Raw genomic sequence first — 26,907 nt, forward strand, 5'->3', positions numbered from 1 at the left:
TGAGGCGTTGTGCGCGGGCTGAGAGTATGTCAGGGCAGTTGAGGTTGACTTTCCAGCTGTTCAGGAAGACTCTCGCTTGCAAGAAAGTTCGGACCTCATACCTGTGAGCTTGCTATCAGTTGATAGAAATAGCTCATATTTGAAAATATTTGCTTCTATATGCTCTGTATGCAACTTTTTTTATTCGTATTTGAAAATGGTCGACTCGATTTGCAGTGGGCTTTAACATTTCTTTTTGTATATATATTTTCTTGCTGGTGCATTTTACTTACCCTCCCTTCCGTTTATTTTTGAATAAAATAAACACTACTCCTTACTATTCAAACTGTACTAAGTTGCCTTCCTTTTTTTTTTCTTTTTTCCTTTTCTCCCTTTTTTTTTCTTACATGCTTACTTCAGAGTGACAGCATCGGGCAACTTGGTGTCAGCCCATGTTGGCATAAAACATAGTTCTATGTCACTCAGGGAATCTTGCAAAGGCAGTCAGGGTTTAAAACCTGGAAAACTAAGGAAATTTGGCAATTTCAACTTGGTAGACACCCTGAATATATATTATTTGGGACAACAAATCTTTCTGCCAACTGCTGCCATTGTGACTCTGTTCATATGGTGTTTCACAGCAGAGCACAGGGTCACAAATTCAGTTGCCGGCTGTGGCAGCCACATTCTCATGGGCATGAACATTAAAAATGTTCCAGGTGGTCAAAATTGACACAGAAGCTCCGTAAAAGCTCTCCACCGCCGCACAGCCCACTATGCAGCTGTGCTTAAGGGAGAACGTCATCAGTAAGCAATCCTTCCGTTTGGAAAGTTCTTCTCAGAGCAAGCTTTCATGTTTGTAGTTTATAAACAGTCCACCTCAGTAATTTATCATCTTAGTGTCTCTCCACGAGAAGTAAATTTTGCCTGTTTCCTTCATCCCTTTGCCCCTACAGCTTCCAGGGGCCAGCTTGCCAGGCGGCCTTTTCCAACGCTCGGCTGGTTCTTTCTGGGTCTAAGTGTGATGCTCAACATGTCACTGTTCGCCTACTTTACTTTTTGGTCGGGTGTAGCCATCTCAAGGCAGTGAAAATCTGCGATGTGCTCATCTCATGCCCACTTTTTTGGCGTGTGCAACTGGCCATGACATTTTGAAAACGTTTTTGTTGCATTTTTGTACATATGACAAGAAATCTGCACATACCGACATGGGAGAGGTGCTGTGCATGCTAATAATCTATAACCGGTGTTTGGTGGGTGCTCTGAAGGCACATTTTAAATGAAACCAGCACTGCTTCAAGTGGTCAAGTTTCTCTTAATTTTATTGACGTGCGTACCACTTTGAGTGCTGTGAGTGTCCGTGTTCAGCACTAGCCCAGTCATAGACAGGCCTCATCTCAATGCGCTTCCATGCCTTTTCTAAACGTCGAACAGTGTCATCCTATGACTGGAATAGACATGGCGCTTCAATAATTCCCTTTGGCAATTCTCGTTTAAAAAGCTGCTTGAGAAATGCTCCTCTACACCAGTGCCTGCGGGTAAACGGTGGCAGCATTTGGTTACAAGATATTGAATCAGAATCGCCAAGGAGCGCTTTAATGCACGATGACTACGTCCGACGAGTGACAAAGCAGCACTCCACTTTCTGAAGACAGGGTGACAGTCTATAGAACGAGCACTTAGGATTACAGTGTAGTCAGTCTTTTTTCAAACTTGAATGCTTCGACTTGTTTTATATGGTTCAACCTACGTTTACATATCATACAAATTTTTATAGAACAGGCGTACAGTACTCTACAGCCCGCAGAATGTTCCTCCTTTTTTGGGTGTACTACACTTAAGTCACGTTGGCTTTCTGTTACACATGTTGCATTGTATATATTGTTGTGGCTGCAGGGTGTAATTGAGCCATAGTTTTCACATCTTATTCTGTCCTGATTGCAATGCACTGTTATATTATCCTTTACTCATATTAGAAATTGTAATCTAATTCAAAGTGTGTTCTCTTGGCTATTTGATTTGGCAGTCATTCTTTCCTATTCAGGTATGAAGGTGTATGACCAACACACCTGGTAGACAGTCTAGTATTGTTGACTTTGCCAGACACTTGTGATGGATACGATTGAAATCAAGAGCGAAATGACAGATGTGTTATACTGTAAGTTATATTTTCTGTACTTTAATGAAATTTATTTGTAACTATTAGCATCAGGAAAATTAACTAGGCTATGATATTCTTCTGTACATTTACACAGAAATATCAGTAAAATGATGGCAGATGTATAGATTTGTACTTGCTGTTTGATAGCTTTACATAGTAATAAGTGCATTTCATGTCCTCACTGCCACTCTGACATTGGGTCCAGTTTTAGTGACCTAGCTGTTTAACTGCCACTAATTAAATGCAAATACCTGAGTGGTTTGTCATTGCTTCTTTATTCACATACCTTGGCAACTCTGCTTGGAATTCACATCGGTCTTATTAACCGTGTGTCAGATATATATGATATAAAGATATGTGATAAAAATCATGCTCCAGAATGGTCGTTCAAACACCTTACAATTTCTAAGACATAGCGTAAAAGTGATGCTGCAAGTGTAACCATTTTGTTTTTGTTTCGTGCACTTTTACATTTCGTTTACATTACAAAGAACTGCCAATGCATTTTGACTTTTTGCTTTTGTATGTTTTCTCACAGATGTGCGCTTTTTAAGGCATAATTCAACTTAAGCTGGACTATTTGTGTAGGATGGAATTTGTCATTTTTTCGCAGCTCCAGTGTGAAGTTTTTTTCAATGCACTTCGTAATGTCTGTGGCCATGTTAAGCCAAAGCTGTGGGTTCTAAATGCCCGTCTGTTCACTTTGGATTCAAGGACAACAACCTGGTTCTTTTCATTTTCTGTATTGTGCAACCATGCAACATTTGGCAAGCTCATTACGTCGTGTGAGACAAATTGTGTGCAGTGTGCCAAGAGCTTTACAGGGATTAGGATGCTCCAGTGTGAAAAAAGAAATGTGCAGTTTGTGAATTTTTAACTTAAGGTATTGTCTGTTTAAATAGTAATGTATATCCTTGGCTGTGGCTTGATACAGGGTGCTATGTATTTGTGTGTATATGAAAGCCCATTTGTGTACATATAGTTAACCTCGGCACATCAAGGTTATGTTTGCGTGCTGTGACAGCTGTGATGGGACTGCGGAAACTAGTCTGTTGTGCAGCACCGTATTCCATCGGCAAGTTTTCAGGGCCATTGTCTTAATGACATCTTAGTCCACCGAGACACCATTTTTACAGACACATAATGTAACAAGCCATGTGTGAAGCTGCTGTCTTCAGTGAGACACGTTGTTCAAGCGAAACTGAAGAAAACTGCAACATGCATGTGAATTAATTTTTTTATTATTGTTTTCAATAAATGTGTCTGTCGTCAAACTGATCCAGCAATTGAAGATTCTTTCAAGCAGGTGTGTCAAGTTTTGGGTGTGCTGTCAGGTTTAGGAAAAAGAATACAATTCACATTATTGTCAATTAGTGGCTCTATCAGTGATAACAGGTTTAAAAGTAATGTTCCATAACCATGTCTGCAATTGCACTCATTTGCCATGATGACCATGGCAATGCTGAAATGTACACTCCATGTGCAAGCTCCACCCCTCGCTTTTATCATTTGCTTATTTTTTGCATGGAAAGAAATACGAAAAACATTACATCCTTATTTAGTCCCAAAAACATTTGTTAAGCTTTAAAGAAAAAAAATGTGATCATACACTTACAGAGCTTTGTAATAAGCTTTGTACAGACATGTCTTAAAAATGTTGTAATGCTTTTTGACATAACAAATGTACAGTGCCGAAGATGCTTGAGCAACTGAGGCTTTGTAAAACAAGCCACAGTGTGAGTGCACACACAATGTTTAAATGGTAGAACAAGTGGCATCCAGCTCCACAGTTTGTCATTGAAATTTTCATTGCACATATTTGTGGTAGGCTTAACATCTGGAAAAAAAGTTTGCCTTTTTTCTTCACAGTCACAAGTCATTCACAGACTGCCATGCTTTCATGAGTACAAGGGGAGCTTTTTCGGCAGAATGGTGCACATTTTGTACTTTTCAAAATTGTGTTATGAATACCGCAGTTTTTTTTCCTTTATTTATTTTTATTTTTCCCCTACTGCACTGGACTCCACTACTAAGCATTTGCACGCCAAAGCTCCAATGATCTGTAAGCAGATTTTCCACCCATTAAAAGAGAGAAAGGGTGCTTGGGGGGAAGGGTAGGGGATAAAATAGAGGGAGAGAGAAGAGCACTACGTAACAGCATGCACTATAGAGCAGTAGCATGTGGTGCTCTTAAAGTCTATTGTGAAGACCCGCAATATCGGGAACTTGATTAGCGTGAATAAAGCCTACTGTGAGGTTTGATGGTGTGGTGTGCTGCAATGGTGGCAGCACGCAAAGCATGTTTTATTGTGTACACAATTCTTCAAACATTTGCTAGTCTCGAGATTCTTGGCAAGCAAACATGCCTTGAGGACTGGCTCACTTGACTCCCCTAAATGGAGCCGATAGTGATCTTCTTTTCATTGAAGACGTATTCAAAAAGCTTAATTGCGGAAAGTTAGTGGGACGTATGCCTTGCCATTGATTACTTGGTATTGGGTTTTACCAGTCGGAAAGTCTTGACAATTTAAGAGGAAACCTTACCTCAGTTGTCGCTATTGAAATGCATATATAGGAAGAAAAAAAATGTCTTTTTCGGCATGAGGTTTTTGTTACTTTTGAAAGAAAAACTCAAAATCTACGTCTCTGACTGATGAATAAAATGATATCACAATTCTCTAAACAGCATCTACTTAGACATCTAAATCTGCTCTGGTGGAGATTTACAGATTCGTAAACTTGTGCTTAATTTTACAAACTTCCCAACTTTCATCTGCCTTTCTAGAACCTAGGAGGCCCTAAATCAACATTCTGCTCCCTACAGCTGGAGAAATTCCACTTTTTTTTTTAAATGTAACCAGTCTTACTCAAACCGGTTCAGTGGTTATCTAGCTAGAGCACTTTTGCATTTCACATGTATATGAATCAGGAAAATGGCGTTGGTCCCGAGCTAAGGCCTCCTCTTAAAGCACACACTAGCTGTTATAAATGCGAAAGGAAAATTAACACCCAGGCACGTCTAAAAGCCGAGCTTGTTTAGTCACAGGCAGGTATCTAGCTATTGAAGGGAAAGTTATACGTCTGCGTACAACACAATGAGGTCCGCTAATTGTAGCTGTGCATTTTAATTGTAACGTACCTGCAGCATGATCAATTGCACTTCCACGCAGACTGTGGCAGCGACTGCAACCAGTGTGCCTTCTGCCGTGCATACAAGAGCCACAGGAAACCGAGCATGATGCAGAGTACCATCTCAATGTTGTAGCCATCTAACATAGTCTCGCAGGTGCCCCTTTGACTGCTACATGCCTGAAGGTAACGTGGACAGTATTAGTGCCTGGCAGTCAATTCAGCAGCTGCAGTGATGAAAAAATCTCGTACAATACTAGAGTTTGACCTCTATACAAAGAAGTCACTGAAAACGACACTTTACTTCTTGGTATTGAAATTTCGTTGTATTGAAATTCGACCTTTTATGTGACTAAGTACATCCTCAAGGTATTTTTATTACACAGAAGGGCCCGTAAAATTTTCCAAATTATTGGGAAATCGGTGGAAATTCAGTAAAACAAATGTAATTGAACTTGCCGTGTAAGCGATACCTTCACATTGGCAGTACAAGTGGAGCCTGCGAAGCTTTTGCTTTCATGCCAAAAATACAGTTTCATGCAGTGTCAACGATATCTTCACCTTGGCGGTACAAGCAAAGCCTTCGCATTCACACCATAGATACAGTTTCGTGCCGTGTTGGCTGTATCTTCACATTGGCGGTACAGGCGAAGCCTGCAAAGCTTTAGTGTCCACACCGCCACCACTGGGGAGTATCGCCCATAGTTGGGCAGGGCTATCAGCTGAATGTTTGGGTATCAGTGGACTTTATCAATGGCGAGAGGGTCTTGAGCTCAGTATGATACCGCTACTCATGTTTATCGCTGCTATTGCCACAAAAGGCAGGGAGAATTAGCCACAACAAAAACACCAAGTCGGGCACTGACGCGGCATAGAATGCATCAATATAAACGCACGATACACTGCGTCAACACCATACTCGCCAGTCATGACCTCCAAAACCAGGCGGTGCGCGATGTGCACTTTTGTAGGCCATGACCAGCTGAATTCGCTGCTACTGGCAAAGACGCTTTTCTGCTTTGGTGGCTGCTCTGTCGTGTGGCACGCAATTTAGAAGGTGCATTTGGAAGCAACCGCATGTTAATCAACCAGTTGACTATCTTCATCCGCAGCAGTTTTCATTTATTGCCTCGGTATTCCTTAACAGCGGTGGTGAAACTTCGATATATTGAAATCACATATAAATGCACTTTGTTATGTTGAGGTTCAAGATACATTGTGTTGTATTGACAAAAAGTTATAAAAAATTAAATATTTGCTTGTATCAAGAATTTCATTATGTTGAAGTTCATTGTATCAAGGATAAGCTGTATGCCTTTTCTATAACACCTACAACCCTGTGCGCACTCAAGGCAACATAATGTTTCCACCACCATCGCTTAGGATAGATGTGTGTATGAGCACAGGAGACCCCTAGAAACTGTTTGCAGGCCGCCCGCATTCGACTACTGGTCTCATTGAGTTTAAATGAATATATGTATGTTGTTTAGTGGTGCAAGGGCTAGCTATGACCTAATGGTGCCATGTCAGTGTTCGTGAGTTCACAGTGGAACAATGTGTTCTGAGAAGTAGATGAGATGTGGCTGTAAAGGGGCTTAAAATTAGTCGCTGCAAAATGCATAAAATCTAGATGTAATAAGATTATGGCAATGACTACTGAGGTTTATTACGAACATGAAGAATGCATTGCGAAAGAATGATACAGTATACAAGATATGTCAGATGCAAGAATTAGCTAGAAGCACTACTGCCTAAACAAAGCCATTGAAACACAAGGGCCTGGAGGCATGTACTGTACAAAACTACTAACACGGCAGCATCCTCTGGAAAGAGGATGTGCTATGAATTTATTGGGCTTATGACATGTAGGACGACATTGTTCAAGAAAACGAGGACTGCTTTGGTGTTAAAAAACAGTTCTTTACCAAGAAACGAAGAGGGAAACAATAGTGGCATGCGAGAGGAAATGTTTCTTCTCTCTCTTTCGGCTCCCCGATACTCCAGGAAGACGTGGGGGACGGTCAGCCTCTCAGCACATCTACCACAGGTTGGAGGCTCGTTACCAATCAATAGAAAATTGTAAGTACCATATGTGTGTCCTATTCTGAGACGACACAATAGGATATCGGTTCTTCATGTTTTCGTACTGGAGGGCCAGAAACCTAACTTCAGCTTAATCACATGAAGCTTATTGTTCATTTCAGCATCTCACAAGCGTTGCCAGTGGCTTTGCAGTTTGATTCGTATGAAAGGCTTCGGATCTGTGGCAGGGCAGCAGCAGAATGATTAATACCATGCCATGCTTTTGATTTGGCGATTTCGCCGGCAAGCACATTACCCTCAATTCCTCTATGGCCAGGAACCTAGCATATTATAACATGTCTATGGGATAAACAAATGTTGCACAAGAGTGAGTAAAGCTTAATAAAAACAGGATTTTTATGCTGTTGTGAAGACATAACACTTTTACAAGACTTAATGAAGGTGGATATTATTGCTTTCTCTAGTTTGAATTTGTTTGTTTTACTGCAGACAGTACTGCATAGGCTTCTACAGTGAAGGTACTTGTTAGAGGGTTCAATACATCAGATTTAGGAAAAAGAGGGACCAACAACCACGTAGGATACGCCAGCATGTGACTATGACGCATTGATGTAGAATTTAGAAGAGTGCTTTGATTGGAAGTTCACAAAGATGCATTGCCATTCCGAGCTCGGGAGTGTGCTTTGTGATTAATTTTACCATGGTGTTTCGAAATACATGGTGCATTAGATGCATAACATGGCAAACACAAACTGTGTTCCCCACAATCTTATGGTTGGAAGACGTCTGGAAGCTCCATGCCTGCACCATAATTGTGCTGCGGACTATAAGAAATTGAAAACAGTAATGGGGAGGCATCTCTACAAGAGCTACGACTACTTTGTCGAGTCTCTTGTCATTGTCGGTTTCGTCAGAGCAAACTGGACAGAAAAGAGATAAACACATCAAGAAGCACAGCATGCTGTGATATCTTTTATACGTGATGATGTAGCAGTCCTGCACAGTCATATAATGCAACTGATGTGTGGCCTCACAAGCACTAGAATATTATTGCCATGCTATAGCTACAGCTTGTCGCAGCTACTGTTGCCCTACATTTCATTCTCGGCTCAAGAACCACGAGTGCTTTTTCCTATACGGCTTTAGGCGAGTGATGCAGCTCTCTATGGTGATGCTGCAATTTGTGACTGGGTAAAAGGGTAAACTAGCTGCTTGTGAGCTACACACATATGTTTATATTGCTGTTTTACTGATTTAAAGAAAACTGCTGCAGTTAGTATGAAGTTCTGGTGGGCAGTCTGCACGACCACACAGTGACCAGGTTCGCAGGTAATGTCTGTGCTTTGAACGCCATATTGAATGTTGCTTGCTTATATTATGTACACTTGGCCACAAAATTTTATGGAACACGAAATCTGAGAAAAAGCTGAATGTCTGCGCAGACTCACAATGCAGCTTAGTACTGTGTTCGGATTTACAGCCTGTACTAGTATATGTAAACAACATTGTGATGTTCAGTTTTACTGACTACTGTGCAGGCTGCTCGGAAATTGAACGTTTTCTGAGATCCCATGGTCCGTAAAGTTTTGTGGCCGAGTATACCTTACTGCTGGAACTGTTCATATAGCTACAGTTCTTGTGTATAGGCCAACAGCAGTAGGTTGGCATGTAGAATTTTACTAAAGAAACGCTGGATAAGGATGGTGGGCATGGCAACTAATGAAAAAGAAAACAGAACAACAGAAAAACAGGTGAAAAAGCATGGTGGGCCAGGCAACTAATGGTCCGAGCCTGCCCGAGCGCACCCCTCACAATGGCAGCCAAAAATCAGCATCGTAGCACAGGGTTGTCAGTTTTATGCAGGGCCCCTATAGTTGAACATTTTGCATGCGTCTGCTGCTGAAGAACCTAGAGGTAATTTCCTAATTGTAAGACATAATGCTGGTCTGGAATTGTGACGCTGAGTTTGTCCAGGTACTCTATAAGGTATTGTCATCTGATCTTTACTGCTAGAACAAGTCAAATCCTATTTGAACTCAACTAACATTGCATTCATATTCAAATAGGTGCGCCTCCTTCTGTGCCAGTTATCAGCACAACTACAGCCATATTTATAGATGATATGGTATGCAGTTTATCTACGTATGGATGCCATTTACCATTAGAGATGAATGGCCACATATGATGCAATCCATTTATGACAATGAGTACCACTTGCAACAGCATTCACAAAACCCCAAATACTGATAATTGCTGTCACACCTAGTTGTAACCACACTAATTTTACACAGCTTGAGAATACCGTGTATAGTGGAGAATGCCGAAATTTGTGGGTATGAGAAAAGAAGCCATTTGTGGTGTGGGTGAAGAAAAACCAAACACATTCTGGTGCCTGGCGTCCACAAATTATAGTTTAGCCGAGCCCGCTCAATCAGGCAGAAGCCTGGTTCCACTGATTCCACTGCTCGCGCACGGTCAGCGTGCTGGGCATGTCGTTGTCGTCTTTTGTGACAGGACCATTGTGGCATATAGCGGTGCGCTACAGTGGCATTGTTTGGCGTCGACTGCGGTGTACAGCAGCTGCCACAGAAGTGGAAGCATGTGAACTCACATCATGGTCTTCCTTGGACGAACAGCGTAGCCATCCCTTAGTGGCACCAACACACTGCGTGAAAGTAAGACTGTCCACCATCCACAGTGAGAGTGTTGCAGGCCAATTGGAGCCCAGGTTGGCGATGGTGTTGAGGAGAGTCATGTAAGTTCCCCCAATGGCAGGGTCGCTCACCCTTGCATGGAATGCCACCATGGAAACGGAACAGCTGTATACAGTCACCTGCACAGCCAAGATCAGGCACATGCACATTTATTTAAGCACAGTCAGAAAACAGAAGTCAGATGTAGCTTTATGCCAATTCGTGCTGTGCCAGTAATAAAAGACATCTAAAAGGAGTACTGACAGAATGTTTTTCTCTCATTTTATTTTATTTCTTTATCTTTACTTTATTGGATAGCTGTTGATCCGGCAATTATGTTGTGGAGCCTCAATTTCTCGAGAGCCTAACAAATAATTAGTTGAGCAAAGACGGGAAGCGCCTTGTCCTGTCTTTGTTCCTTCCTTGTGTGCCCTCACTACTGGCACTTCATTTATTGAAAAAAAAAAAAAAATTAGTTGCTTTATTTTTCGATGTGTGCCAAGTGTAGCACAGCGTCAGACTTGAAAAAGAAGACTGATCATATCACCGAAACCTTATGTGGTGTTCTCGTGGTGCCAAACAGCACTGACAAGAACTTACACACCATGCTACTGAAAGCAGACTCTATTCAGCACTTGGCAGGACAAGGGAAGAGAATGAGTCTTCTGTGTTTTCAAGAGAAGTGCTCAAGTGGCAGCTTTCGGCAACACATTCATTGTATGGCCTTGAACTACAGCACCAGACTGACTGGCATGCTCGTGTTCTTTGCAATACCATGTGTCCGCCACTTCCGCTTTTGGTGATGTGAGTATTCTCTTTTTTTCACATCCAAAGCTGCTGTCCGCTTGGCACACATTTCTAACTGGTCGCATAACAGGCATTGTAATTAGTTAACTGTACGTAGTGCTTTTGAGGAATTGAGGCTTCGCACTGTGATTATGGAGCTGACGGCTACCTAAAAATGAAAAAAAAAAAAATGTGTTGGCTCTCCTTGGATGCTGCAGCTGTAGCTGAATCTTCAGTGATCTTATATGTCCTGCCAATGTGTAAATTTCCACCAGTTGGAAAATAAAACATTGCGATGTCCTGTGCAATGCACACAAGCTTTAGCTGAGCATTTGTTTCTTATGAATTGCTTTTGTGCACATTTTCCGCTATTGATTTTTTTGTGCTGAGGCTTCGGCATCGGAATAACTTACGTGGAGCCATGACAACAACCCTGATGGTGGGGTATCGATTGGTTGTAAGTAAGCTGTCATGTTTTACGAATTTTCATTTACCTTTCTTCAGTTACCTTGTTCAAAAATATGTATCTGGAATTCCTTTAAGGCTGCATGAAATGATAGTTCATTATGCAGGTATGCCAGCATGCAGCTGTAGAGGTTTGCTGCACCATGCTTGTACTGTGCTACTGGTATTTTGTGGCCATGCCATTGTGTGGAGTTTGTGGGATTTCGGGCTTTTGGGGTGGTCATCTGGCATGCATGGTATCGGAGCGTGTGCGCCGTGAGCGTAGTGAGGAGACCACAAGTTTTATGGATCTCGGCTTCCGATAAGACACTCACAAGAAAGCATATATATAGAGAGGGAGCAAAGCATAACTTGCAGTAACATTAGCTCTTAGGTGCTGATCGTAAAAGAAGTAAATTACAAGCAGTCTCCATAATGACATCTGGCCATTTGAATCTGTGTGCACACAAACGTTACCTGGTGCACTGCGTAGACAACCACAATGACTGTGTAGTAGTAGATGGGGAAGGTTCCATCTGTATTTTTGACATGATATGTCCAGTGGAGGAGAACCATGAACATCAGTCCAAGGAACAACCTGCAGGAGCCACAGGTCATACGACAGGAATGAATAATGTATAAAAGCAACCATATCTGCTCGAGCATTATCCTTGAATGCAACCAATAAAGCTTTTCACAAAGCTTGCACAATATGGGTTGAACTATAGACTTTCATTTTTGGAATAATGCAAAACGTGGTGCCAAATTAAAGGGGCTCAAAAAACGTATTTCTGAACATAGTAAAGAAATGCCACCGATATGTAGACGAGGCTCCTGCGAACGTGTGAGCCAAATATTGTTGCATTGCATGCAGCGGGGAACTTACAATCTCGTGTCAGAAATGTGAAAAATCGCTCACTCCTTCACAATATCCTCGTGCAGCTACATCACAAGCAGCCAAGTCCACGAACAGTTACTGGCTGATTTTGTTATCGGGACAACATTCTCGGTAATGCTATAATTGGTAACCTTTAGTTACATAAATAAAAGATACCTTTCTCTGATCTCAAGACGACAAAAAGAAATCTATTTCAGCTTTGCACTTCGTCTACTCACGACAGTTGCACGTAGCTTTGTCTACAGAGCATGGCCTCTGAGAATGCACTGGCATGCTGCGCAGCATAGACACCACAGCTGTCATGGAATTCCCGCAACAAGCCCTCTCGTCGGTGAGACGATCAGACAACCACGTGCACCGATCGGTCTTTGTAAGTAACCTAGCTCCAGGTGCCGAGCACCCATCTTGCATAGAGAGAGCACTACACATGCCTAAACCAGAACTAGCTTAAAAAAAAAGAGGAAGAAGCCTTTTTGGGTGAGGCCTTGCCCTCTTGCCATCCCCTCTGTGTTGCATCCAGCATACTAATGGAGAGAAAAAGCCGTGCATCAGCGTAATAGCTACCTCTAACTTCGCTTGGAGGATTCAACAAATTTTTGTGGAGGGAGATTCATGCAGCAAAGTCCTTTAATAATGAGGCTATTCTACGACTAGTTAGAAAAGTGTTTTAAAGTGTAGTTTTTCTTCAACTAGCCATCCTTAATCGACAACTGAATTAACTTTTTTTTTTGTCCCTTGTATCTGTGTGTTGTTTATTTTTCATTTCAGTTAGTATTTTGTTCCTTAGTTTGTTTCTAACAAAATAAACTGCTTAGGATGAGAAATGCAAGGAAGAATTGCCATTAAATTTTGTCCCTTACTACTCAGTTAAGTAGAATCTCACAGCAGTACCAGTGACAGAGTCCGGCACCAATTTTACGAATGCAACATTTTTAATTTCTTCTTATTAATAAAAAGTTACGAGCCTGTGCACCACAGGCATACCAGGCTCAGTGCTTCTATATCCATGCAAAGAATCAAGCTTCGTTCTCGGTGTCTCAAACTCTCTTGTGAAACACCAGTGAAAAAAAGCAAGTAAGAAAAGCTGGCCACTACAGGGCTCTTTATGCTCTCTTCCATACCTGTAAGGGTAGGCCTTGAAAAAGACGTTTAGTGGTCTGTGACCGCCCGTATGCTTGCTTATCATGAACGGCAGCATAATCTGCACGGGCACCATGGGGATTGCCAACAGGGCCAAATTTTCCCGGCGCAAGCCAGCCTGTAGGAGCTTCAGCCCCGTCACGTTGTCAGCTGCAGCAAAGCCCACCTGCACAGTCGTGGTACATCCCGCCTGAGTTTCACGACCATTGGCATTGAGCAAAGGAAGGCTACCACTTTGCTGGGTGCACAAGGTGATTAACACAAAATTTTAGCCCAAGCCCCAAGTAAACTTCTTGTGCACGTCGGCTGGCTGGTAAGGGTTTCCCAACACCATGATATAAATGTAGCCTGGAACTGGTCGAGCTTTTCCACATGGCTCTCATATTAAGTGCTCTTTACTAATCCCTAAACCTCGAACAACTTCAGTTCTGCTATGTCACGTTCTAAACACAATAGTGTAGCTACAAATGGCAACAGACTGCTTTAGCAAGTTTTTATTGCCTTATCGTTGCTCCCACTACTCTTGCCAGGCACAAAGCTCTCATATGCACCCACAGAAGTCAGTGCATGCACAGTTAACACTTGTGTAAGGGAGCGAAAGACAGAAATGGTAAGGCAGTAACACTAAGACAGTGAGCATAAAGCCTGGCTAGTTGGTTTTTATTTAACATAGAAAACAGTACAGACAATGGAACAAGTGATACATTCGGCTCGTTACAGTGGACCCTGATAACCTGACAAAAAAAAATGTCCGTTTTATCCGAAATCCGTGATATCCAAAACGCCTCACTTCCAAAATGTTCGTCGCGATGTCTAACAACTTTATTACAAAGAGTGAGTGACAAATGTCCAAAGTAAAAAACAAACAAAAAAGGTTGCAGTTTCAGCCAGAAGGGGATGCATCGATTGTGATAGCTAGGTAAGTGTGGCAAAAGCAGCAAGCGAATTAACTTTCGTTCTGTCTCTTGCTTCAATGCAAACTAAACGTTGAAAGCCCAGCGCATACGAAGCTACTGGCATTGGGCGCACTTTGTCCGCATCGCAGATCGCTTTGAAGATGAGACCCGCACTTGTGCACACTTTTCCCACATCGTAGGTCGCTTTCAATATACGGCAGCCGTGCCGTAAACGGCAGCCACCAGAGTAGCACCTCTCTCATCCCCCCGTGCCTCTCGCGCGCGATATTGAGCCGCGATCGTTGGCTAATCCTCACAAGTCAGCTGTCAGCCCATGTCAACACGGCAAATGTACGTTTTATACACCCGATATTGAAAAAAAGATTGCCGCTAATTTCGTCAGCTGTAGCTGATATTCCATTGTAGCGCGGTCCATTAAAAGCAAACTTTGTTGCATTAAAAAAATAGGTGGAACGAACTAAAGTTGAACTATGGTCCGTTATATCCAAAAGTCTCTTGTACGCGGGTCCATTGTAATGAGCTTAGACTGTATTGCATTGTTCTTGTGTGCCTCTAAGCTAGTACATTCTGTGTTTGCTATGTACATTATTGCACGTCTCCAAATAAAGATCATTTGGTAGCACCCTGTCCTTCTTATATCTCTTGTTCTATTGTCTGCACTGTTCGCTATGCCGAATTCAATGATAAAATGTCCTAAAGATGTGATGCAATCCAATGCATGAAGTGATCAGCAACGATATAGCAAGTGATGTCTAAGGCTGGAACCAACCTTTCAACAAGGAGACTTGTCTTGCCCTGACGAAGACATTTTCCCTTGTTGAAACGTTGGCTGCAGACTGAAGCTTACCATGTTTGGCCACTGTTGATCACTTAATGTCTTCATCTTTCCATGAACCTGTTACCTTGCTTTGGTTTTTATTAAGGCCTCAAGTGAAACTGAGACCCCTCATCTGGATGTTCTACTTTTAATGCAAATAGCATTCTTAGGATACTTCTCACTTTCCGCAACCTATCTATGTCCGTCTCTAATAGTGTACTCCAATCAACATCAACTTGGGCCACTGGGTAGTCCATGGTCTAATAGGTGGAGCATTGGGCTGCTTTGTTGGGGGAATTCGGATCGAAACCAATCGTCAGGCCAACTTGGGTCATGGGGCATGCAACACTGTGCGCATGCCTCTCTCAACCTCTTTGACGGCAGCTTGGGTCACTGGGTGTGTCCCATTGAGTATGTGCCGCTCTTCATTGACAAAAAGAAATCCATTAAATTTTAGGGGTACTGGGCAGAATCAAACCGGCATCATATGTATTCATACAATCTTGTCTGAATATATATATATATTCACATGCGCGCGGCATGCGGACCTTGTGGTGGTGCCACTAGATGACATAGCGTGGCCAGGGGGAAGTGCGAGAAAGGAGCCTGTCTCCCTGCATGCCTCCTACACGACGGGTTTCGGCAGTGGCAATACAATGTGTCGCTACATTGCTTCAATGCTAGTCACATTAACACCGACATTCGTCGTGAGGTGGATTCTGTGAGAATTTTTTAGTACACATTCATACCTTGGTGTGAGATACTAATAAAGACGCCCACTACCACATGTAAGACAAAGGCCATTCACCTTGCACGTTAACAGAAAAATGCACTGTGTGCGGACACTGGGGAGCTGAAAGATGCGCAGCGCCATCTTGTATGTCTGAGTGATACCCAGATCAGGGTGGCCATCCTCATCTGTGGTAGATGCATCTTGTTCGTGTTTCAGCAGGGCCACCAGAGTGGTTGTCACCATGAACAGGATGCCCCAAAAATACAGGAATCCTGTGGACACAACCCAATTAGTGAGTTGCGATGCGGTCCTGGATTCATAATTTGTCTTGTGTTTTTGCTGCAGCTGCACAAACTTATGCACAAACCTAATGCACCTTTGTGATGTCCAAGTGGATTTGATGCTTACAGTATTTTTAGAAATTGTGCCTATGATTTCTGAGCCACAAAGTGTTTGTTGCGTTATTTACAAGATGACAATACTGCGGCTTTCAGAAACGTTGAGACAGTGTCCTTGGCCTCTTTATTATCGTGCATGTTTAGGAAAACACATTGTGTTGATTAGACAATAAAGTATAATCACTATGGAGGGTTAAGATTGCATATGATAGAACACAGCGAACTATTTGCAAATGCCTGATTTCAGATATCTAATACATTGTGTCACTATATTAAGAAACAAAATAAAATGCCTTTTGTTGTGTACACATAGTGATTGACACCAAAGTTTTCATGTCTAAACACTTGGCAGAATATTTTCTGCCATTCACCAACAGTAGCAATATTCAAATTAAACATATGTTAGCTATGCAGAGTTTCCAGTAAATAATAAGCAAAGCTTAATTTATTACTCTAATAAAGAGTTTTAAAATTTCCACTAGACAAAACGGTACTGAAAATTCCGCGTAATAGCAAACACAAAATTCATCTCGTACTGCTAAAGCTCTCGTTTCATAATTGCAATTCTGCTTTAGAAATCCGCACATTATAATATAAAGGCCATTTAGAATATTTGTGTTGAATCATTGTGTTTTACTTTTGTTCTGCACTGATCAAGTGTTTACATTTGTTTATTGACTGTTTTTTATGGCTGATGCCCAAACGCCGCTAATTACGTGGGGCTGTGGACTCGTCAAGCCGCCTACTGGCAGCTTTTTTTCCGTTGTCCTCCATCTGTAATGTACGTGGTGGAAAATAAAGATTTTATTTTATTTATTGTACAGCTTCGTAATGGCAGTATTCACTCATTCTCACCACCACAATCCTCAGTGCTACATAACTATGTTTCTATAGCTCACCAGAGTTAAACTTCCACTATGTTTATAGCAGCAGTAACTTTTGTGGGAGAACATTTGCCACGTGCTAAAATGGATCTTAATTGACAGCAAAGGTGTTGGTTCCTGCATTCAAGCCTCTTGAAATTATACTCTGAAAGTAATTATACTAGTTTGTACATGCCAGCAATGACACTTTCACCGAGGGATAATAGGGCCATGTGGTTTATTTGTGCAAACAGGGGTGTTTATAAGTCGGCAGACTTCAGCAACTGCTGTGGCTCTGTACTCATTTACTCATAGGTCGGCACGCTCGCTCACAAGTGCAAAGGACTCGTACTATCTCCACATTCCCTTCATTGGCGTGAAGTAGAGCGAGTGACGAAGGCTGTGGGTGGGTAATGGTATATTAACTAGGGATAATTTTGATGAATTTGAGTGGACGTATGAATGGCATTGAGAGCCGGTTAACATGAGTACAAGCGAAAGTCAAGTGATGGTGGTTTTAAATAGACGGGAGTAGGAACGAAGATGACTGTCGGTGAATGTGAGTGGTCCCGAGTTTGTATGTGGGTGAGTGACTGCGAGTGGAAGTGGACTCTAGTATGAGTGTTATTGGGTACTGGTAGCTGGGAATGGAAGCAGCTATGAATGCGAGTGAATGTTAGTGAGTATTGAGCGGGAATGAGTAGGGAATGCAAGTGTGAATGCATGTAAAATGAGCCAGTACATAGCTTGTGAAAATATTGGTGAGTGAGTACAGGTGACTCTCCGCTTGTTACGCCGACCTATGCATTTACTGCAACAGTATCAGGCTTTAACAGGAAGCACTGCCACATTCTCAAGAACAGCTTCTACTTTGCAATGTGCACAAATGTCGTCCTTGCTCGCTACAGTATTGCCTGTTGTGCCCTCCAAGATGAGTGAACAAACACCACTACTCTCAGAGTCCATATGGGGCACAAAGAAATGTACAATTCACCCAATTCCGAAGCTGTGTGATCCCAAAGTGGCTAGTACAACCAACTCCCAAATTCATATCATGGTGGCAGTGGTGCTGGGCAGTTTTGCTTTGGTGAAGCTGAGGAATAGTTTATATTGATGACGACAGGGTAAAAATAAATGGTCGTCATCGTGAGCCTAATGGAAAGGACATACAGCATAACAAGCACAGTAAATATAACAACCAAGTAGCAATGGGATCCTCACCATCAAGGGTGACGATACCATCCTTATGAGGTACAGATCTCAAGTAGCGGTTGCAGAAGTCTGCAGACTCGAGAGCTAGTAAGACCACGTTGCCCAAGATGTATCCGGCAGTTTGCCCCACAGAATTGCATGTGGAAGCATAGCCTACGTGTCTCCTGTAATGGTGAAGGGACATGCCATTTGTACTGTTACAGAGTACTGTGTATGTCAAACCTCTTTATAACGAAGTCACATTGGATGTGAAAGTATCGTTATATCCCGCATTTCTTATAAGAATGCATGCAGAAATCGGCGGCAAAAGAAATTGCAGTCAGGTTTATGCGAAAGAAATGCATAAGTGAGGTGCCACCTAAGGGCCAGCAAATTGTCTCCTGCGGATTCTGACAACCAGTCGACCTGTTGCCGTGCTTATACGAGGCCTCGCAAACAAGAATAAATTACTACATGCGCTCACCACAGCCGCAAATACGCAACCGTGCACTCATTAGCCCGTGGGATCAGCCCGATGGCTTGTCGACTGGGGTCCTACCAACCCAAGCTGCTGGCCAAGACATGAATCCGTACTCCGCTACTGATCTCACTTTCGATCGCCTATAAGGTCCACGAGCGCGAACATATTGGGATATTGGTGTTGTAGCACACTACTGCGTGCCACAATGGTCTGGTCACAAAAAGATGACTACGATACGCCCAGCACGCTGACGGTGCGCGAGCAATAGAATCGGCGGAATCAGGCTTCCACCTGATTGAATGGCCTCGGCTAAAGTATAATTTGTGGACACCAGGCACCAGCGTCTGTCTGGTTTTTTATTCACCCACAAATTGGTGACTCTGATCTGGACTTCACATCATCACTCTCAGCTCCGGGCGCCTCAGCCACTTCGCTTGGCCTACCGCCTCCAGGAGCTCAAGACCCGCTGTCTTCGCGGTCCGCCTTCTTCCAGTCAGCCGTGGCCTCGGATTCTCCCGATCAAGTACTGCCGTCAGTGCCACTACCCCGGGATCCCAAGGTCTTTACTCTCAAGTTCCCGGAGTGCTAGTCGTCGGACTTGGAGCTTTGGTTCATTGCCATCGAACTCTTGCTCTATATCGTCACTGCCTCAGTTCGCAGTTGACCATGTTCAGCCATGTCGTAGCGCTTCCACTTGTTACTGCTGCGATTGTTCGCGATATTCTGCGCTAAGCTTTCTGCGATGCTTTGTCACCAGCCACTCTGCAGGCGGCAGTGCTTAGGCCATTAGGCCTAACCAGCGCCGCTTCGCTGGGAGTCGGCAACCAAAGTTGCTGTCTTGTGCTAGTGGACATGGCGGCAACTCTGCTCGTCTCCGTCATGTTTGCGACCTCGCATGCGTGATTCAAGCCCGAAACACCATGTGGCGTCCGAAATTTCGGTTATTAGTGTTATATATTGGTGCTAAACTCATAAAAATGTTTACACCCTTTGGAGTTTATCTTGCCCCACAACAATAATCGTCATCTGCCTTGCTTGCGTTTGCTTTCTTGAAAACTCTACGCTCACTGCTTTCCTGTTGCAAATGCAGTGTGACGCTGATAACGCGCAAGCCGTTAAGGGCTTGGAAGCACCGGGCCCGCAGCATTAAAGAAAGGAAATGAGGCAAGACAGATGACGATTGTTGTGGGACATGGTAAGACCCAAAGGGTGTAGACTTCTTTTTTTTTTTTTGAAGTGCGTGGTTAGGTGGTGGTGCCGCAGAAATCGTGCAGGTCCGAAAATTAAGGCGTCTGAAAAATCAGTCGGCGACTCTATTGGACATTTGCTACCATAATATGTATTTTAAAGCACGTGCTAACAAAAATTTGCTTCTTCGCTACAACCGATATCGTGCCGTATGGTGCACTCGTGATTTTGTTATACCAGGAGATTACTCCGTCTAAATGAAGCATGACCAACCAAATTTTATATTTATTTTGTTATATCCGATGATTCGTTAAATCCGTGTTCGTTATATCGAGTTTTGGCTGTATATACAGTTAACCATCTACATAACAAACCAGTATAACGAAATTCTCAATATAACGAAGTATTTAACTTTTTACATCTTGTCCGTAGAACACCATGCATTTCGAGCCTCGGCATAACGAAGTGTGTTTGTGCACGATTTACAAAATTTCACTGCCGCCGCGAGAGAATACCAAGGCAACAAGTGGAAACTGCCGCGGGCGCAGATGGTCAAACGTTTGGTTTAGAATTGCGGCTGCTTGCGAACGCGCCCATCTCAAATCGCGCGCCGAGCGACCAAGAGCGACCGCCGAAGCGAGTAGCGCGTAGCAACAATAGCCTGTGGCCGTCATGTTCCGTATCAAGTCCAAGTGCGATAAGATCCTATCGCGCCCCCTCGTACCTTATGTTGAGGTTAAGCCATAGAGGATGTGGCTTGGTGCGCGCTGTCTTCAAGCGCGAGATTGGGGAGAGAGCGCAAGCGCGCTAGGCGCTGGAGGTGGGGGGGGGGGGGGTAAGAGTGAGGGGCAGGTGAGCGTCCGCCGCCTCTCCTAGCCTGGCCGTAACTACACGTGACCGTCAGCCCGGCTGGGCGTGCACACGTGGCGGGTGCACAGCCAAGATGGCCGTGGCTTCATGAGCGCGCTGTCTTCTCGTGCGTTTAGCGCTAGTGGTGGGCTCTAGTTTCGGAGATGCGTTGAAGCGAGAGGCAGACGAAGCGTTCGTTCCTTCCTGCCGGCTCTCATGATAGCGTAGACCCACTGCGGGCGACACTGCCAGCCGCGGCGGCGGAGTGGACGCGGAAGCTTAGCAGGCTTCGCCTTGTACCGCCGATGTGAAGATATCGCCTGCACGACATGAAACCGAATATTTGGTTGCCGGCTCTCAAACTCAACGCAATAAACATAGTATTTCTCGTTGAAGTGTTTTTTTTCACGATTGCCAAAGTTATGCGGTCCCTTCTAGCACTGTAAGAAAATATGTCGGCGATTGTACCTATCTGCATAAGAGGTCGAATTTCATTATAACAAAATTTCGATGTAACGAAGCAAAGTCTCAATTTTAAGCACTTCGTTATATGGAGGTTTAAGTGCTACATTGTGCCCAGAGAGCCGCTTTCAGAGCTAAAGTAACGCGTTTAATACTTGAATGAACTAAAAAGGTGGAAACAGCGCAAGAACGCCGACACCCAGGAGAAACAGGCACGTGTGGTGTGTGTTTCTTCTGTGTGTCGTCGTTTTCTTTTTTTTTTTTTTTGCGCTCTTTCCACCTTTTGAGGTCATGCTTAACCAGCTAGCCCAGCGTCGCATATACTTCAATGAATCCGAATGTAATATAGAAAAAGGTCTGTCTTTTTGGAAGGGAAAGTGTGCGACAGTATATTGTGCATCCACTCACCGTGAGAGCATTGTGAGGGCCCAGCCATCGACGGCAATGTCCTGAGTAGCCGCAAGGAAGTTTAGCGACATGAATATGAGCGTCAGCATGAGAACGCTGGGCTTCGTCGTGCTGCCGCCTTCCTCGTCGCCCAGCAGGAACCGCACGTGCGACGACAGCCAGAAGAAGGACAGGCCAATTGCGTACTGGGTGGGCACCAGCCACGACTTGCGTCGGCCGAAGCGGCTCGAGTACAGCGAGTCTACGATGGGTGCCCATAGGAGCTTCACGCTGAAGGGCCACGTCACCAAGCTGAACAGGGCTTGTTCCTGCGTGACACGATCTCACGGCGTCTTTCTTTAGCCCAAAATCAGCGGACTGATTTTTAGTGCTAGAAACCAGAGCCATTCCCTACATCTCAACGTCATAAAGGTAGTGGCGCCTACCACAGCCCTCCAATGTGCGTATTTGTAGTGCAGCACTCAGACAAGCATTTCTATGCAGCAAGGAGGTGTAAAAAAAAAGAAGAAAAGGAAACCTGCTTGGTGCGCAGCACATGCATGCTTCCGAAAGCATTTCGCTCATTTTCGCGACGTCACGGCAGTGGTGAACTCCGAGCGTCCCTCGAAAACTTTTTTGAAGCGTAGAAGCACAGAGGTTAGCTGCAATGTGGTTTTATGGGTTGAGCCGGTGTAAAAAGCTTTATAAACGGTGGGTTGGTAGAAAGCGGCGGTGGCGCATGGATGGAGGGGCTTTACTTGTGCACAGCACTCCTTTATTCTCAATTCGACACCCTCGCCGCTAACACACCTTCGCTCGTTGGCGCACCTAAAGCCCCTCCATACGCGTTTCAAGCGGCAGTGGTGCGTGGATGGAGAGGCTTTAGAGCTACCAGAGGATTCTTAGGTTGTCACCGACAATATAGGTAAACAAGCTCTGGCCTGCTCTGACGTTTAGTGTTCAGCAACGACATCTACCTCTGAAGTGATGCTTTGCACAAAGGGTAAAAAAACAAATGTGATAGCCAATTTCTTTTGTATGTGTTTGTGTGTGTGTGTGTGGGGGGGGGGGTTGCAGACAGTGCCCCACGCATGTATCGCATATGTAATAATCGCATATATGAATCGATAGCACACCTTGTAGCTGATGCGCCTGTTTTGAAGCAAAAGGGGCACAGCTGAACCAAGGCCCAGTGGTATGCCTTGAAGCAAGTACAGGAACAGCAGGAGCGCAATGCTACGCCACTCTTCTCGCACACCACCAACGCGGTCTTTGTTGTTGTGGTGGCCGTCCCCGCTTGCATGGCCATCCGCCACCAAAGGATCTTTGTTTTGAGCCAGCGTGCCTAAGGTGATGTCTCTGACGGAATCTTGATGCTCGCTGATGGGACGCCTGCGTATCTCGATGTCACATGGTGGGCTTCTGCTGCGAAACACTAAGCACGGGGTGCTCACGCGGCCAGTCACAACAGAACTCTCCTGGGGGTACGTCACACCGTGCCGGCGACGTCGCGAGCAGCATCGGCATACGATTACGCGAACATTAAGGTTAAAAAAAAATGGCCCGAAAAAGTTACACATGACAATACATATGCGATAAAAAAAGAACAGACGACGGTAACCGCTTGTATCGAAGTCAATCACTCAACGATACCGTGATATATCGTGCACGTATATATATATATATATATATATATATATATATATATATATATATATATATATATATATATATATATATATATATATATAGCGTGGATGTTGTTAGCGTTTATCTAAACTTACAGTACCATCTTGTTGCTCGTCTTGTTTGAGTAATTACCCGAGATAAATTAACTAACTTTTTAAATATAGCTTGAAACGTTCAGGCGTCCGTATGAAAGTTGTGGAGCTTCACAAATATTGCCCAACCCAGGTACTTCCAACGACATAGACTTAGCGTGGCCGTTTTTATTCGGGAAAAACGAAAGCCCGCAGAGTTTTAAAAATACCACGTGACAGCGCGCTCTGCGCGCCCGAATGCGCTGCGATTGCACCGCTCTCATGAGTGCTTTGTAAAAACATCGCCAGCGCCGCGCCTTCCCTTCACTTACGAGAAAGGGCTTCAACCTTTGCACGGCTGTGACATTACCGGCAGCGGCTGGCGACGGCGCTCCGAAAAAGCACATCGTCAGCAGCCACTCGCGCCTGTCGCCGAAGAACGCGCCGTCATCAGAAGTTTATTCCGATATGACGAGACGAGCCATTTTTTTTTTTTTTCCAGCGTTCAAGTCGGTGCGGAATAGAAAAGATGCACACAAAACATGCATCATACATCTGGAACCTGTGCGAGAGAGAGCATCATTTGTTACAACGCCGCTTCTCTTCCAAGTTATACCAGCGACTAGATGCATGTGAGCTCGACTGTCTGTTACTGTCGTGCCGCGCAACCGTTTCGAAGAATTTGTTTGCAGTGCCTAAAGCATGCCGTACTCAAGCGAGCAGAAGGCGAACATTGTCTTAGCCTTGGGAGCGGCACGGGGCAACAAGAGGAAAGCTGCCAAGGTATACCGAAATTGGCAACGTGGGGGAAGACCTAGCGCGAATACTTGACGCTGAAAGAAACAGGTAGCTTCAAGAAGCGGCACAGAAAGGGGACCATCAGTGAAGAGGCTGAAGGAGAAATTTGGGTTTCATGACTGCAAACCCTCATTCCAGCGTGCGGGACGTGAGTGGTGAGGTCGGCATTTCAGTCTTCAGTGTCAAGAGTTCTTAGGAAGGCTGAAATGCATCCGTATATCACCTCCAAGAGCATCAAAAGCTGCAAGAAAGAGACTTTCAATGACGGCTTGATTTCTCAAATTGGATCCTTGTGAACAGTGACTAAATACCGGATTTTGTCAACAAAGTACTCTGGACAGATGAGGCAACCTTCTCCAGAAATTCTCAACATCCATAATGTCCATTACTGGAGCGATACGAACACGCATACGGTGGCGCAGACCAGACACCAGTACCGATGGTCATTTGGTGCGTGGTGCGGTATTTTTGACGGAAGAATAATTAGCCCCATATTTTCTGACCACATGCTCACTGCTCAGCGGTACGTGAACATCTTGGAAGGCCCAGTCGAAGAGTTTCGCTGTGATTTTCCCCTTGCGTTTTTAAAGCGAACTTGGTATCAGCACGACGGTGCACCAGCTCACAGCAGCAGCCTTGCTTGACGAAGCCTTCAAACGCCAGTGGGTCGGGCGGTATGGACCAGTGACATGGTCTGCAAGGTCGCCGGACTTGACACCTCTTGACTTCTTGCGGGGACATGTGAAAGACCGAGTGTACCGCAAACCTACAACTACAGCAGAAGCGCTAAAGGCAGAGATTGCTGAGGCCTGCAGCGAAACACCGTCTTGCCTCATCAAAACTACATCGGACGTGCTGAAAAGGTGCCAGTACAGCATTATGGCAGAGGGCAACTTCTTTGAACACATTCTTTAGACAGACATCACAGCGAATAAGTCTGTACAACCGTTATCCATGAAAAGAGCCATCTGTTGGAAACTTTTGGACGACGTGTAAAAGGCACGTAAGTAATATGAAATTACAAATTCTCTGCCGACAAGGAATGGACAGGAAGCTAAAAAGCAACCTTCCGTGTCAGTTTACAATTCTTTTTGTGACAACCAGCGTAATCCACACGACGTTATCAAGCTTGTTATAATGCGTGTTTGCTTGTTGGGGTCTTGTTCCCAAATTCGAACTCATGAGCTTGTCATTTTTCCTCCGCATGCATTCTGCTAGCGTGAGAGTGCAATTATCGCCGCAGAAAAGGGGGCCGCGCTGTATTTCAACTGCCGCCCGAACCCACTGGCGTTTATCTCGGAATCGAGCACAACGCGAAGCTCTGTCGTGGGAAGCAGGAAAGGCGCGAAGCGAGCGATGTTTTTTACAAATCACGGTTGAGAGCGCTGTAATCGTGGGCGCATTCGGGCGCACAGAGCAGCGCTGTCACGTGGCGTTTTTTTAAACTCCGCGGGCTTTCGTTTCTCCCGAATAAAAAACGGTCACGCTAAGTCTGTCTCGTTGGAAGGGCCCGGGTTGGGCAATATTTGTGGAGCTCCACAACTTTCCTGTTGACGCCTGAACGTTTCAAGCTATACTTTAAAAAAGTTCATTAATTTATCTCGGCTAATTACTCAAACAAAGACGAGAAAAGAAATGGTACTGCAAGTTTAGATAAACGCTAACAGCGTCCACGCTATTTCTGTTCTGAACGCATAGGTGTTTTTCAACATCTTGGTCCAAGTTTGCTGGGAACACCCTTGTATACATATGTACAAACACACACGTACACACACGCATTATGTACGTCGGTCTCGCATTGGAAGCAAAACGTGCGGTACAGACTCTACAACGACCTGCCGACGTGGTGGTCATTGAAATCGTGCAAACGATAGCTCTTACTCAGCATTGTTAAATGAACGCAGCCTGCTGCAGGGCCCAGCGGAATGCACAATTGGTGACTGGATATATTAAATTTCAGTTTGGGGCTACGGCGTAAATTCTGTTTCCTAGCTATACCACGCACGGCTCGTCTTGCGTAAAAAAGTGAACGCGCATTCCCAACGTAGCTGACGCAACTCACCTCGGGTCTTTGACTATATCTCGTGTCATTCACTCGTATATATCGCACGTGTGCAATGATCGCAGCAGACGACCCCGCCAAAGGCTTACACGTACGTGTCCCAGTCGTTTCACTTCACCGCTAAGTGGCGCTGTATATCAAAACCCTGCTGGACAACACAAAATTATATTTTTAGCAGTTGCCTTATGTGAAACGAAATTTACCGTTTATTGTTTATAAGACTGCGGGCGAGTCGGCAGCCACGGCATGGCACGAACTCTTCGCGCTTAGCGCTAACCGTTCTTTTTTTTTTTTCCTTTTCTAGGTTCTTGTTGGACGCACAGCGTGCTTTTGCAAAAATGCAAATCGTTCCGGTCACGGCTTCAACCTTTCATTGTGCTATTGTGCTGCCGAGGTCGTCGTGCACGCGCTGCTGCTGCGAGCGTGTATTACTTTAAGAAAAAGAACAAAAGAAAAACTAAAGGAGGGGGCGTCACTTGGGAATCTTGAAGCCTACTCATAAAAAAAAAATTAGAAAAGATATTGAGTAGATCGAACGCAAATACAGGCATTATGTGAAGCACAACTTTCGCGAAGCGCAGTTAATTAAATTCTATATGGAACTAAGAGACAGTTGCACGTACCACTGCCTTTATTACCATCATATGCATGCAACGAGCAACCCATACAGGTATCAGCTTCAATTTCATGCATTGTTTGTTTCCCGGACTACACCGTTCCAAAGCGAT

At 44.2% G+C, this 26,907-nt stretch overlaps 2 protein-coding genes across 5 annotated transcripts in view; one reads left to right on the plus strand and one right to left on the minus strand.

Moving 5' to 3' along the window:
* The window catches only part of LOC142575716 (uncharacterized), a 39,330-nt gene extending 29,403 nt beyond the window's left edge, over nt 1-9,927 (plus strand). Inside the window, exons 10-11 of one of the 2 annotated variants that reach the window (XM_075685295.1) lie at nt 7,274-7,348; nt 7,474-9,927. In XM_075685295.1, the coding sequence (XP_075541410.1) occupies nt 7,274-7,348; nt 7,474-7,559 (161 nt within the window). In that variant the 3' untranslated portion in view covers nt 7,560-9,927. Of the gene's footprint in view, nt 1-935; nt 3,419-7,273; nt 7,349-7,473 lie in introns of those variants that run through there. The other variant, XM_075685294.1, reaches the window with a different exon arrangement.
* LOC142575717 (acetyl-coenzyme A transporter 1-like) lies at nt 3,360-26,306 on the minus strand. Of its 3 annotated transcripts, none has more exons than XM_075685296.1 (10): nt 26,180-26,306; nt 22,696-22,984; nt 21,581-21,888; nt 18,223-18,377; nt 15,816-16,012; nt 13,255-13,439; nt 11,713-11,833; nt 9,924-10,145; nt 5,280-5,449; nt 3,360-3,467 (listed from the first exon to the last, which is right to left on the minus strand). In XM_075685296.1, the coding sequence occupies exons 1-9, from the start codon at nt 26,206-26,208 to the stop codon at nt 5,291-5,293; spliced, it is 1,665 nt and encodes a 554-aa protein (XP_075541411.1). In that variant the 5' UTR covers nt 26,209-26,306; the 3' UTR covers nt 3,360-3,467; nt 5,280-5,290. The 3 variants fall into 3 exon arrangements, with proteins under 3 accessions (XP_075541411.1, XP_075541413.1, XP_075541412.1); XM_075685298.1 differs by having other exon boundaries at nt 22,696-22,951; nt 26,180-26,300; XM_075685297.1 differs by having other exon boundaries at nt 22,696-22,981; nt 26,180-26,277.
* Nucleotides 26,307-26,907: the final 601 nt, after the last annotated feature.

Source organism: Dermacentor variabilis, chromosome 3 (genome assembly GCF_050947875.1).
Source record: "Dermacentor variabilis isolate Ectoservices chromosome 3, ASM5094787v1, whole genome shotgun sequence".
Taxonomy (NCBI): domain Eukaryota; kingdom Metazoa; phylum Arthropoda; class Arachnida; order Ixodida; family Ixodidae; genus Dermacentor; species Dermacentor variabilis.